Genomic DNA, 12,379 nt, shown 5'->3' with positions numbered 1-12,379 from the left:
CATCTTAAATTAACCAACATAAATTTGTTAAAAATTCCTCATGCCATTTACTGCCACCAAATTTACACAGGATTTCATAACATTTATGAGCGCCAATAACCCTGTATCACCAGGAAGAATTTCTGCAGCTTAGTAGTTGTGAAATCAGTCACAAAAAATGTTACTGTTCCAGATGAATTAATTTTTGAAAGAATATATTATCTGCGTACGTTTACTCAGCATCACAGCTAAACACATCTGGTTATCCATTTGAAATTTTGCCCGTTAACCTAGAACTGGCAACAGCATTCATCATATATGACTTTTATACAGACTTGTAAAGCAAGTCAGCATTTTAAGCATCAGATAAAACAATAATTACTCTGTGGTAGCCTGTGGAGTAATAAGCAGAACTCACACACCCCTTATTATAAGTCCTCATTTTATAAAATACATTTCCTTATCAGGAAATTTGCCTTATACACAGTCTCTTGCAGTTGAAACATCTTCATCGAGGTTTGCATCCTAGTATAAACTAATGATTTAAAATATACATATGTAAATAATATCCTGGAAAACAAATTTTAAAATAAGTGTTTGCATTCTGTTGGGAAGTGCTGACTGATTCAGATAAAGCCAACAGATTACACAACAGCTATGGTATGTTGTTGCTGCTGTAATTTCAAGGGCTTTTGACTTTCTTTATGACAGGGGGAAAAAAGAAGCATTGATAAAGATAATAAAGAGAGCCATAAAAGTAGCCATAATATATGTTCTCCATAAAAACTACACATTGATAAGTAGAATTGTAGGTAAACAAAAAAAAGCACAGCCACCCCAAGACCAGAAACCCATTTTAACAAACCCAAATTTTTTTGCAATAAACTGTGGAAGGCACAGACAGACTTGTCTTTCTTCTGAAAATAAACATTTAACTGCACTGGTGTCAAAAATTACAACAACTTGTAAGATTTACTAGAAATGATGAAGCATGTTTCTTCTCTTATTAAAGGCCAGACCATGGCTTATTGCTAACTGGGAAGAATGCCTCAGAGGAAGAGGCATGACTTCATCTACAGTTAAAAGCTTTCAGCTTAGTGTTTTTATTTGCATTGTACAGGGTGAAATTCAAGCACATGTCCAAAAACTCTAGAAGCAAGTCTCCCTCATGTTATAACCTGTAGCACCTCTAGTAAGCCACGTCTTTTACCTGGGGAAGGGTGAAGAGCACAAGCTAGATGAAAATAATTATCTTTATGATTTACAAAAAAAAGAAAAGTCACAGACATTCAAAGTCTCAGTCATTTCTGCAGAATGATCTGATAAAAATATATTGATAAGGTGTATTATTAAAATCTCCTCACTACCTTGGTGGAAGTAATGATGAAAGTACAGCTTTACAAATCAACACTTATTTCACTTTCCTCCTTACAAACCACAGCCTTTTCTAAAGTTACTATTACAAGATAGCTTAAAGAAAAAATATAAATAATAGTTTTTATTCTTAGAAGTATTTTATTCATATTCTGAGTATAATGATTCAATCTAGAACAAACTCAAAAAATTAAAAAAATAAGGGTCTTGCAATCTCCATCTCCCATGCTTCCCTGAAAGTCAAAGGAAAAGCTGCCTCCTTAGAATTCTGTAAAAACATAAATTAAACAATGTCCCCCCATGACAATGGAAAACCCCACTTAAAGACAAAATCATATCACATGACACCAAGACAACGAACCGTTTTGGGAGTCCCAACGTCTTGTAGAGAACCCACAGTCATTATATCACTAAATATAATGTACTGTAGCTGAACATATACACACTTGAAAAAAAATCTGGATAACAAGACAACAGGACTGAATGCATGGTATTAATGCCAAGAAGCTGTAGTACGCATACTGAGGAAAGCGATTACAGTGAATAGAGGAGAGCTGACAAATACAATTTCTTCAAGGAAATCAAAAAGCAAGCAACCAGTATTGCAAACAAGTACGACAGTAAGCCACAAAAACCCAGTAATTTATAACAGAAGCTCTGAAGAAAAAGTAATAAGACACTGCCCTGACTCTGTTTAAATACCTAACATTCATGTTCATAAAAACAATTTCCAATGCCTGTTTTTGCTGGCCTGGATTCAGAAAGGGTTCTTGTAGTCCTATGAAGTCAACTGCTTGGAATTATCTGTGAAAGCTTTGACTAAATGATATACCTACCTTTGCCTAATATGAAATTACATGATCATGAAATTCAACTGGAAATGAAAATGATAAAAATATTTTATTGGACAGGGGAGTGCCTGTGGTTTTTTTTTTTTTTTAAATTATTATTTTTTAAGCCAACTTTTTTTGATCTTTGCATATTTTTGGTAAAATTGCGCTTTCTCATACTCTGGATACCCTTCTTCAGGAAAAGGTATTTTGGATGAAGTTAACACAAAGTATTTTTATTCTGTCACAAAAGTATGCAAAATATCACAAAGTGCTATTACCAGTTACAGCACTTCAACTAAACGTGATTTGTCTTAACTCAAATTATATACACAATCAAGCTCTGACCTGCAGAAGTCAGGTTCCCCAAAAAAGCTGACCAAAAACATGCGATGAATTTTAAAAAAAAAAAACACAACACAGCCAAAAAACTCACAACACCAAAAAGCCGAAACATTTTAGGGTCCTCTTCTATTCCTAAGTGCATGTGTGCAGACACAGTTGCTGTCACCTACTGAACCATGAAACAGGAATTCAGCAGCCAATGAAAAATTCTTCTGCAAATATTAACGACTCCCAGTTGACTTCTTACAATATCAATCTCAACTCTGCCCAAGAAATCATTATCTATTTATCACTGTTGAGGGCTTTTTCTGTATAGGAACACATGAATATTTTGGTATAGGACTACATGAATAAGCATACAGTTATCAAAAAACTTACTTAACTGCACAGTATCAAAAAAATATACCATGCTTAATACATCCCTTTTTCCTTTTTAGGAACACATGAAAATCCTTTAACTCAGCTTCTGCACTCTGCTCCATAACTTCAATGGAGTGATGTGTAAAAGTATTTTTAGAAAAAGAAATACATCTCAGGGGTTAGAAATATTTGCTTGTATTTCTGTTTGAATCTTAAAAATGCATTTTATCTTTTGAATGAAGGAAACATTTTTAAATACCCTAAAGTCTTCTGGCACGACCAAAGAAACAGAATCTCTTGAAAATCCTTCTCAGTTTATACAGTGATCCAGGTTAGATACCAGTAATTTAGGCACTTTTGTTCAAATAACCCTTGCAACACTGACTTGATCAGAGGCTGGGTTAGACTACCTCACTCAAGCACTCAGTTTGGGCTGGAAACTCAAGTACTTTGCTGAAGCAAGTCTTAGGCATTCTAGATACCTTGAGAAATGAAGTTATAGAAGAAAAAAAAAGAGAAGAAGATAGAAAAAATACAAATTGTACATAGACTGATACTCACTGGAAGGACTGCTGGGATTATTCACTCAAACATTTGTCAACTTATTTCCTATTTATGCACAATTATCTTATTTGCATCAGAAAAAATTAAACAGCATCCCGATGAAAATTAAAATTGTAGGTTACCATTTACTCTAAGAGTTTTCTTTCTAAAGCAACTTAAGGCACATCAGTCACTCGAGCATTACAGTTTCATTTGGCCAGAGAGATACCAACTAGTCACTACAGAAGTGTTGGGTAAACACTGATTAATTTAGGTATTAATCACCTCAGCTAAATTTGCCTTACAAAAATATAGTGAAGCAAGCTAAAATAAATCAAACGCTAATAAGCCCAAGTCTATTTTAACAGTATTAATGTCTTAACTTCATGCACACACAAAAACTGAGTTCATTCCAAATGAAATTGTTAGTTATGTTTCTGTTATGATTTTATATCTATGGCAACGGTAAATCATCAATTGAACTTCACTACTAAAGCATTTAGAGACAAGGGTGGGGAGGGAAGAGAGATTTTTACACTGAAAAACTCAAAGTAGCACTGAGAAGCAGACAAGTTTATACACCAACAACACAGTAAAAAGCTGCCTTTGAAGATAGTGCAGTCTTCTCCTCTTTATTTGTTCCATCAACCAGCAGCATTCCTTCAAACTCATTTCACAAACCTCTCCCTCTCCACTTAATACTTTTTCATGTCTGTTTTCCCCATTATGTTAATTGACTGTTGTAAAGAATCTGGTGCTGCTTGAAGTCTTTGATACCAGCTGTTTATTGCTACTTCCCATTCATCATTTTTTCATATAAAGCATTCCATTATATTCAATATAGTGCAACTTATGCACTAAAATAAGAACAGTGGGGACAGCGAAGATATTATAAGAAATTTCACAGTCATAGACTTCTATACAATATCACTATTAAATCAGACAAGTCTGATGGACAGTTGTAGAATGGCAGGGACTTCCTCTCTCCGTGCAGGAAAACTACAATGCTGCCGAAGGGGATGCTGCTGAGGCAGCCTATTAACTGCCCAGAAATATATGCATCCAGTCAGTCAACAGCTAATAAAGATCTGTGCAAAGGAGGCCATTATCTGAGCTCTTCCTGAACTAAAAGGATGGCTGCAACAGGAACTTGTCAGTGGGAAGCTGTAAAGACTCACCATGTGGACAAGGGCATCACAATAGTGACCAGAGACAAATGTGCAACAGGAATCTTATGTTTCAGCAGCAGCTTCTAGAGTCATCATCATATTTCAGAGCAGGGAAAAGAAAACTAAAAAAAGCAAGGGGCCTCAGCTAATGAGTACTGAAGCAGTCATTCTGTGCAAGTACAGTCCTGACATGCAACTCATTTCCCTCACATGATCTACACAACTGGGTATGTACCATACATATGAACAACAGCTAAACATACAAATTCTAACACTTTATTACTCCAACCTAGGCTTTTCAGATTTTTAATAGCAGAATATACTTATAGGTTGGCTGTGGGAAAAATCTAAGTGAAAGGAGGCAAACGTGCTGGCCAAACCTAATCATAACCTCAGACCAACTTCACAAACATTTCCCTGACAAAGAAAAGTCTACAAAAGAACCTAATTATTTGAGGTATTTGGAAGCTTCTTAGGATCTTAGATATAAGCATCTTAGATATAAACAAACACACAACCTTATCCCAAGTCTCTAACAAATTAAGTATGTTGCATCTTGGTAAAGACTGAGTACTAATATAAACTTGTAAAACTAATTTTGGAAAACCATTACGAAAACTTTTAAGAATCCTGTAAAAGCAGGGTTGCACTTGGGTGTATCTGCAAGTTCTGGATATAAGACTGAACCCAAGCCTAACCTACAGCAAGATGTGTGAGCTTTCTTAAGTTCAAAAGGCACAACCTGAGTAACTGTTTATCTGCTGACTGCATTCTTTGTGTGTATGTATGATACAAGGTCACAACGCCTGCATTTTCACTGAGCACTGACTTATCTACAATGTTTAGTTTTGCTCTGATGTGCTGCTTAGAAATTGATATTATACAGCCTAACTGCCTAGCGTGGCTACATTTCCTTCACATACTTAAACACACACGTTTAATCCTAAAACGTCAGGATGGTTTATAAGTAACTTCAAGTTATTAGGAGGTTTATCACGCTGTAAATTATACCTGTGCTTGAGGGCTGCACTGATTGAATTTCTCAACCATTATGATAATCATATTTCTTAAAAAAAAACCCAAACAAAACTTGCATGCACATACCTAGGCTCAGCAAACAGCCAAGACCAGTGTTGTTCCACTGCAGAATACCAGAAAGTTGTGTTGCACTGTTACCTGTCAAAAGCTGAAAACGTAATCAAAAGATGCATAATTACTGAAGTAAAGTCCAAATGATCATACTGAAGTGTCCATTACAAAAGAACTTCTGAGTAGGAAGTAAGGCCTGTGGGCACTTCCCCATGATGCTACAAGGAGAGGTCTGCCTGTAGTTACAAGTGGATGTTCATGCACATCTGGCAGACATGTCATATTTCAAGTGTGTTTTTAAATGCCCATTGAAACGGCTACAAAATACAATATTATTTCCTCCCACAGATTGAAAAAGCTTCTTGAACAAGAAACAGCGTATCAGGCAAAAAAAGAGAAGGAAAGCAACAAGAAAATAGCTAAACTGAAAGAAGAATTGACTAAGCTGAAATCCTTTGCTTTAATGGTGGTGGATGAACAGCAAAGACTCACTGAGCAGTTGAATCAACAAAGTCAAAAAATTCAAGAATTAACCACTTCTGCAGAACAAGCACATGAGAAGCTGGCTTTTGCTGAAGCAAAAGTTCAAGAAGAGGAACAGAGAGCCAGCAGGCTGGAGGCTGAACTTCAAGCCCAAAGCAGTAAGATTTCCCAAGATCAAGAAGTGATGATGGCCAAACTAACCAATGAAGACAGTCAGAATCGTCAGCTTCGGTTAAAATTAACTGCTCTCAGCCGACAAATTGATGAGCTGGAAGAGACCAATAAATCTTTACGAAAAGCAGAAGAAGAACTGCAAGACCTAAGGGATAAGATAAATAAGGGAGAGTGTGGGAACTCCACGCTTATGAGCGAAGTAGAAGAACTACGGAAACGACTACTGGAGATGGAAGGAAAAGATGAAGAGCTCATAAAAATGGAAGATCAGTGCAGAGAACTTAATAGAAAGTTAGAAAAAGAAGCATCACAGAGCAAGAACCTTAAAGGGGAAGTTGACAAACTCAACAAAAGAATTATGGAGCTGGAGAAATTAGAAGATGCTTTCAACAAGAGTAAACAGGAATGTTACTCCCTGAAATGCAACCTAGAAAGAGAAAAAATGTTAACAAAACAGTTGTCCCATGAGCTGGATGGCTTAAAAGCTAGAGTTGGTGAGCTTGAAGCAATTGAAAGTAAGTTAGAAAAAACTGAGTTCACGCTTAAAGAAGATTTAACAAAGCTGAAGAGTCTAACAGTGATGCTTGTGGATGAAAGAAAAATTATGGGTGAAAAAATAAAGCAAACAGAAGAAAAGCTGCAAGCTGCAACTTCTCAGCTTCAGGTGGAACAAAATAAAGTGATGTCCGTTACAGAAAAACTGATTGAGGAAAGTAAAAAGGCACTGAAATCAAAATCTGATGCAGAGGAAAAAGTGTCCAGTGTTACAAAAGAAAGAGATGAACTGAAAAACAAACTGAAAGCAGAAGAGGAGAAAGGAAGTGATCTTGTTTCCAAAGTGAATGTCCTAAGAAAAAGACTTCAGTCACTGGAAGCTGTTGAAAAAGAGTTTCTTAAAAATAAACTTAAGGAGAGTACTAAATCCAGCACCTCCTTGCAGCAGGAAAACAACAAAATCAAAGAGCTTTCTCAAGAAGTTGAGAGGCTTAAGCAGAAGCTGAAAGAAATGAAGGCCATAGAAGATGATCTTATGAAAACTGAAGATGAATTTGAGTCTCTAGAACGAAGATATGTCAATGAACAGGACAGAGCCAAGGTCCTATCAGAGGAGCTGGAGGCTGTGAAAATGGAAGTGGCTAGGTATAAATTAACAGAAAAGGCAGAGTCCAATCAAGAGCAGCGCCTTTTTAAGAAACTCAAAGAAGAGGAAGCTAAATCAAGTCATCTCTCCAGAGAAGTAGATGCACTGAGAGAGAAAATTCATGAATACATGGCAACAGAAGACCTAATCTGTCACCTCCGAGGCGATCATACAGTCTTACAAAAGAAACTCCTCCAGCAAGAAAACAAGAACAGGGAGTTAGCAAAAGAAATGGAAAGCCTCACAAAAGAACTGGAGAGGTACAGACGTTTCAGCAAGAACATCAGGCCCGGTCTCAATGGAAGGAGAATTTCTGACTTGCAAGTTTTTTCTAAAGAAGTCCAGACAGATCCAGCAGACAATGAACCACCCGATTACAAAACCCTCATGCCTTTAGAGCGAACAGTCATAAATGGGCAACTGTATGAAGACAGTGAGAATGAGGCCAAAGACAACAATGAGGAGGAACACACAGTGTCTTTCAAAAGTAACTCATCCATGGCAAATGCTGTGAACAAAAAATTATGGATCCCTTGGATGAAGTCCAAAGAGAGTCATCCTCAAAATGGAAAGATTCATACAAAGCAAAATGGAAACTGTGCACAGACTGGAGACCTCGTGCTAAGCCATACACCTGGCCAACCTCTTCACATAAAAGTAACTCCAGACCACGGACAGAACACAGCAACACTTGAAATAACTAGTCCTACCACTGAAAGTCCTCACTCCTACACAAGCACAGCCGTTATACCCAACTGTGGCACTCCAAAGCAAAGAATAACCATTATTCAAAATGCCTCCTTAACACCTGTAAAATCGAAAGCAGCAGAAGGTTACATGACCCCAGAGCAAGTAATTTCTCCTATTACTATGGCTACTTTTGCAAGATCTCAAACTCCTGAATCATGTGGTTCTTTAACTCCTGAAAGAACAATGTCCCCTTTGGCTTTATCAGGCTCAAGTTCTCAGGAGCAAATACTCTCCTCGGAGCCTTTGGAAATGGGAGCCAAGCACACCATTTTTAGAGTATCCCCAGACAGACAGTCATCATGGCAGTTTCAGAGATCTAACAGTACGGGATCAAGTGTAATAACTACTGAGGATAACAAAATCCACATCCATTTAGGAAGTCCTTACGTCCAAGCTCTCACCAATTCCAAGCCCGTCAGCCCTTGTAATCCGGTGCAAGACAGCAGAACTCCAGCACTAGCTAATGGCCTACCCAGTAAACCCACCAATAAAATCACCAGCAGTATTACTATCACACCAACTGCCACTCCTCTCCCACGGCAATCACAAATTACAGTAAGTAATGTCTATAACTGACCCCCATCCATGCTGACACCCTTACCAGCAACCCATCCTGTTTTTCATCCCAGCAAGAATTATTTGGAACAGCCTCTTTACTTTGGGAGAGATCTGTGCATGAACTATACAACAGTATATGGAACTAACGTTAAGTTTTGCCTGCTTAGTGTTATCAAGTGTGCACTTACTGTATATCTTCTCATTGAAATACAGTTATGTAAAATATTTAGTCTTGCACTTGTATAAATGCATCTTTATGTATTTCCATTTTCAAAATAACTCACATTACTTTTGACTGCAACTTGCCTTGGTAAAATATTTTAACACTACAAAAACAGTAAATAATTGATTATTTTTACCGTTGCTTGCAGAATATTTTTGTTTGTTATGTGTGGTTTGTATTTTTTTTTTTTGCATGTACAGTAGAACTTGAATTAAGCCATAATATTGCCTACGAGCTTCAGGTAAGACTTGATTCATTATCTTCCCTGCTATTTCCCAACTCCTCCCAGCCCTCTCATTTCAGATAATTATCAGTACATCACACCAAACACTCCAAATATTATGTATTGTATCTTATTACAAATTTATGATGCATATATGATATATTCCAGAGCACAACCACCACTTTTCCTCCCAATCTTTTTTTACATTGTTTGGTTAACTCTTTTAAAACCTTCCTGTGAACTGTAAGTGAATTGAGTTCAGAAGCTTGTATCACAAAATGATTCTCCCCAAATGAGGCAAGCATTTTTTTCTGATACAACAGAAAAACTGCTATCGTTTAGGTACACTGTAAAACAGTAAACAGCAACATTTACATTCCTAAAGGATAACTCAGAAGAATGGATTCACACATAATATTCAAATTTCATCTGAGCTCCTAGCCATCTCAACAGACAATATACATTACACAGGTACACTGAAAAAGAAACAAGATCAGCAAACTATGGCACACCTTCGTGTTTTTCATTTAATAGACAGAAAAAGCATGACAGAAGCATTAAGTAGTACTAGATGAACTCTCCAAACACGCAGGCCTCTAGGACTAGGAATAAATAGGAGTACCATACAGAATGGACAAAACAGGTTAAGATATTTTAATGATGGATACAGTATTAGTGTAGTGCCTAGGAAAAAGACAAATGTAAGCAATTCTTCCCTCTACACATGTGCCAAGCAGTCAATCCTAAGCTCCCAGAAAATATTGCTAATAGCGAACCAACTTCATGCTGAATGTGAATCAGCCCAAAAGACCTGGAATGCACTTTCAAGTGTCTCTTTTTCTCAAACGCTGTAAACTGCAAACATAGATTGGAACACTTGCTTCTTATTCTAAAAAGTTAAATGCCTATGTATCTTATGCTCTTGGGGGGGATTATTTTTTTTAAAAAGAATTCAACCTCCTTATCAACAAGGAAGTTTGCAGGTAAGCAGAAAGTCCTTTATCTTTATTCTGCTTAGATTATCTAGAGAAAAAAAATATTTCTGCAGTATACTTAGGAAGTGATTCAGCAAAGGACTTTGGTACATGCTTTCACATAACAAGGGGACTTTTATCATTTTAAGTCCTTTTGATGGACAGGAATCTAAATGATTACAACTGGTAATAACTGATTTTAGAAGGAAGAGTTTCTATTGAAAAGCAAAGTCCAACACCCATGTACATTTTTTCTCAGTAAAATTGACAATGAGAAGAAAAAATATCAAATTATAAGATTTGTGGTAGAAATGGCTATAACAAATGTATTACAGTTGAGCAGTGACAATTTTAAAAAGACAAAATGTGGACGTGCACGAGCCTAGTTTAATGTCATGCATAACCTAATACAGCACCTCCTGAAGTTACTGGGCTTCATAAGAGGTCCTTCCTACTTGTTTTGTCTCAGTTTATCTCCAATGACTTTAGAAGTGACTAAGATCTGGGTCAGAAGAGGTGCACAGTCTTATCCTGCAAAGCAAACTTTGGCTTCCACCAACTTCAGCAAAAGTTACTGACCAAGACAGCAGCCAGCACTCGGGCAAGTCAAGATTGTAATAATTTTAGAGTGTGTTAATTATACGAACAAGTTAGTTAACTACATTCAGGTTACACAGGGCTCATTGAAACCGCAGGGCTCATTCAAAATCAAAAAGCAGTCCATTCAAAACACATTCTCTGCAATTCTAGAATTTGAGTTACTGCATATCCTGCTGAACAATCCCCAGGATCTCTGCAGGGTCACATTACACGCATGGTACTGAATAACTGTGTGCCACTGTACTAACAGACACCAGATTCTCCAAAAATTAAAGGATTAACAGTTGTCCTCCAGAAGCACTAATATTTTCTTCAGTTGGACTTAAAAATCTTGTAAAAAAAACCCCAACATTTCATTTCATACCTGTGTTCCAAAATACACAGAAATGTGTTGATCATTAACCACCTGGCCATCTATTACAACGCCTTATAAAAGAAAAGCACAAATCAGGACATAGCAATAAGCACCCTTAGTCCTTTGGATGATTCCCAAGGTATTATGAATAAGGACATTCAGAGTTTAAAGCACAGTTTTGAATACAAAACCTAGGTTAGAATTCACACCACTTGCACGTTTAATAATTAAACAGGACAGTACTTCTGTTCCTGTCTTAATCCTTACCCTCATGAGGGTTTTCCCGTATCTGTCCAATTAACAAAAGACAAAGGAAGCAACCAACCACTCAATACTATTAACTCCTAAGTAAGAAACATCACCAGTGCCTAAAAATGAACTTGCTACTTGCCTAAAAACACAGCTTGATTAAGGGATGCTTACATTCCCCTGCTGATGAAACAATCTATGTGTAGATCTTAATTGACTTCACAGTGGAATTTTTGTCATTCATTTCAACAGATGAAAAATAAAATATTTTCCCTGAAAATAAGGTTTGCAGAATAAAACAGGTTCATCCTGTTCCAATTCCCAAGATCTATTTCAAAGCACACAGCAGAGAAAATAAACACCTGGATGCATTTGTTGAGAGCTGAAACTTACTTAACTGTTTGAACAGAAATAAGTTAGCTGTAATGCTATCATAAAATAACAAATAGGAAGCATAGCTTAAGGACTCAAATTACCAATTTACAAATTAACCTCAAGTTGTTCAGATCCCTCCATATTTCAGTTTATTTCCATTTTGCTGAGTGAGAATATTCACCTACTTCCTTAGCAGACAAAGAGAAAACAGCAGAGTAAGGAGAAAATTAAACCAATTGTCTGCAAATTGATTTAAACACTGAACAAAAACGTCAAGCATAATCATATTAAAATTCAACCAAGTAAGGCAGCTTTTCTAGGAATTTCAAGCATTCCATAAGTATTGCTGTTAATTTGGAGGCTGAGACACTTCTCTTTTCAGCATTTGCCCAAAAGCCTAAAATCTGACAGGTAGGTAATAATTCATTGTTAAAGCGAAATAATAGTCATAAAGTAAGTAGCACGTATCAGAGGGATTACACTGTGAATGAGAGCATAAAAGCAGTTTTCAGCATATCATAACATCAAGCCTTCTATTTTCCAAAACTTAGCAAGCATCTCCTCTGAAGTCTAAAAATCTACCCT

General features: G+C 36.7%; 2 protein-coding genes across 5 annotated transcripts in view; one reads left to right on the top strand and one right to left on the bottom strand.

Annotated features, from left to right (window-relative positions):
- The window catches only part of CMSS1 (cms1 ribosomal small subunit homolog), a 247,877-nt gene that overhangs the window by 218,985 nt on the left and 16,513 nt on the right, over positions 1-12,379 (bottom strand). The gene's annotated exons all lie outside the window — the stretch shown is intronic.
- Positions 1-12,379, top strand: part of FILIP1L (filamin A interacting protein 1 like) — a 213,601-nt gene that overhangs the window by 186,497 nt on the left and 14,725 nt on the right. For all 4 annotated transcript variants that reach the window (XM_074851902.1, XM_074851892.1, XM_074851911.1 and 1 more), the window contains one exon: positions 6,038-8,792. In XM_074851902.1, coding sequence (XP_074708003.1) covers positions 6,038-8,792 — 2,755 coding nt within the window. The remainder of the gene's footprint in view (positions 1-6,037; positions 8,793-12,379) is intronic.

The sequence above is a fragment of the Strix uralensis genome, chromosome 2 (genome assembly GCF_047716275.1).
Source record: "Strix uralensis isolate ZFMK-TIS-50842 chromosome 2, bStrUra1, whole genome shotgun sequence".
Taxonomy (NCBI): domain Eukaryota; kingdom Metazoa; phylum Chordata; class Aves; order Strigiformes; family Strigidae; genus Strix; species Strix uralensis.
Note: the sequence above shows the minus strand (reverse complement) of the source record. Positions and strands in the feature narration are given on the sequence as shown.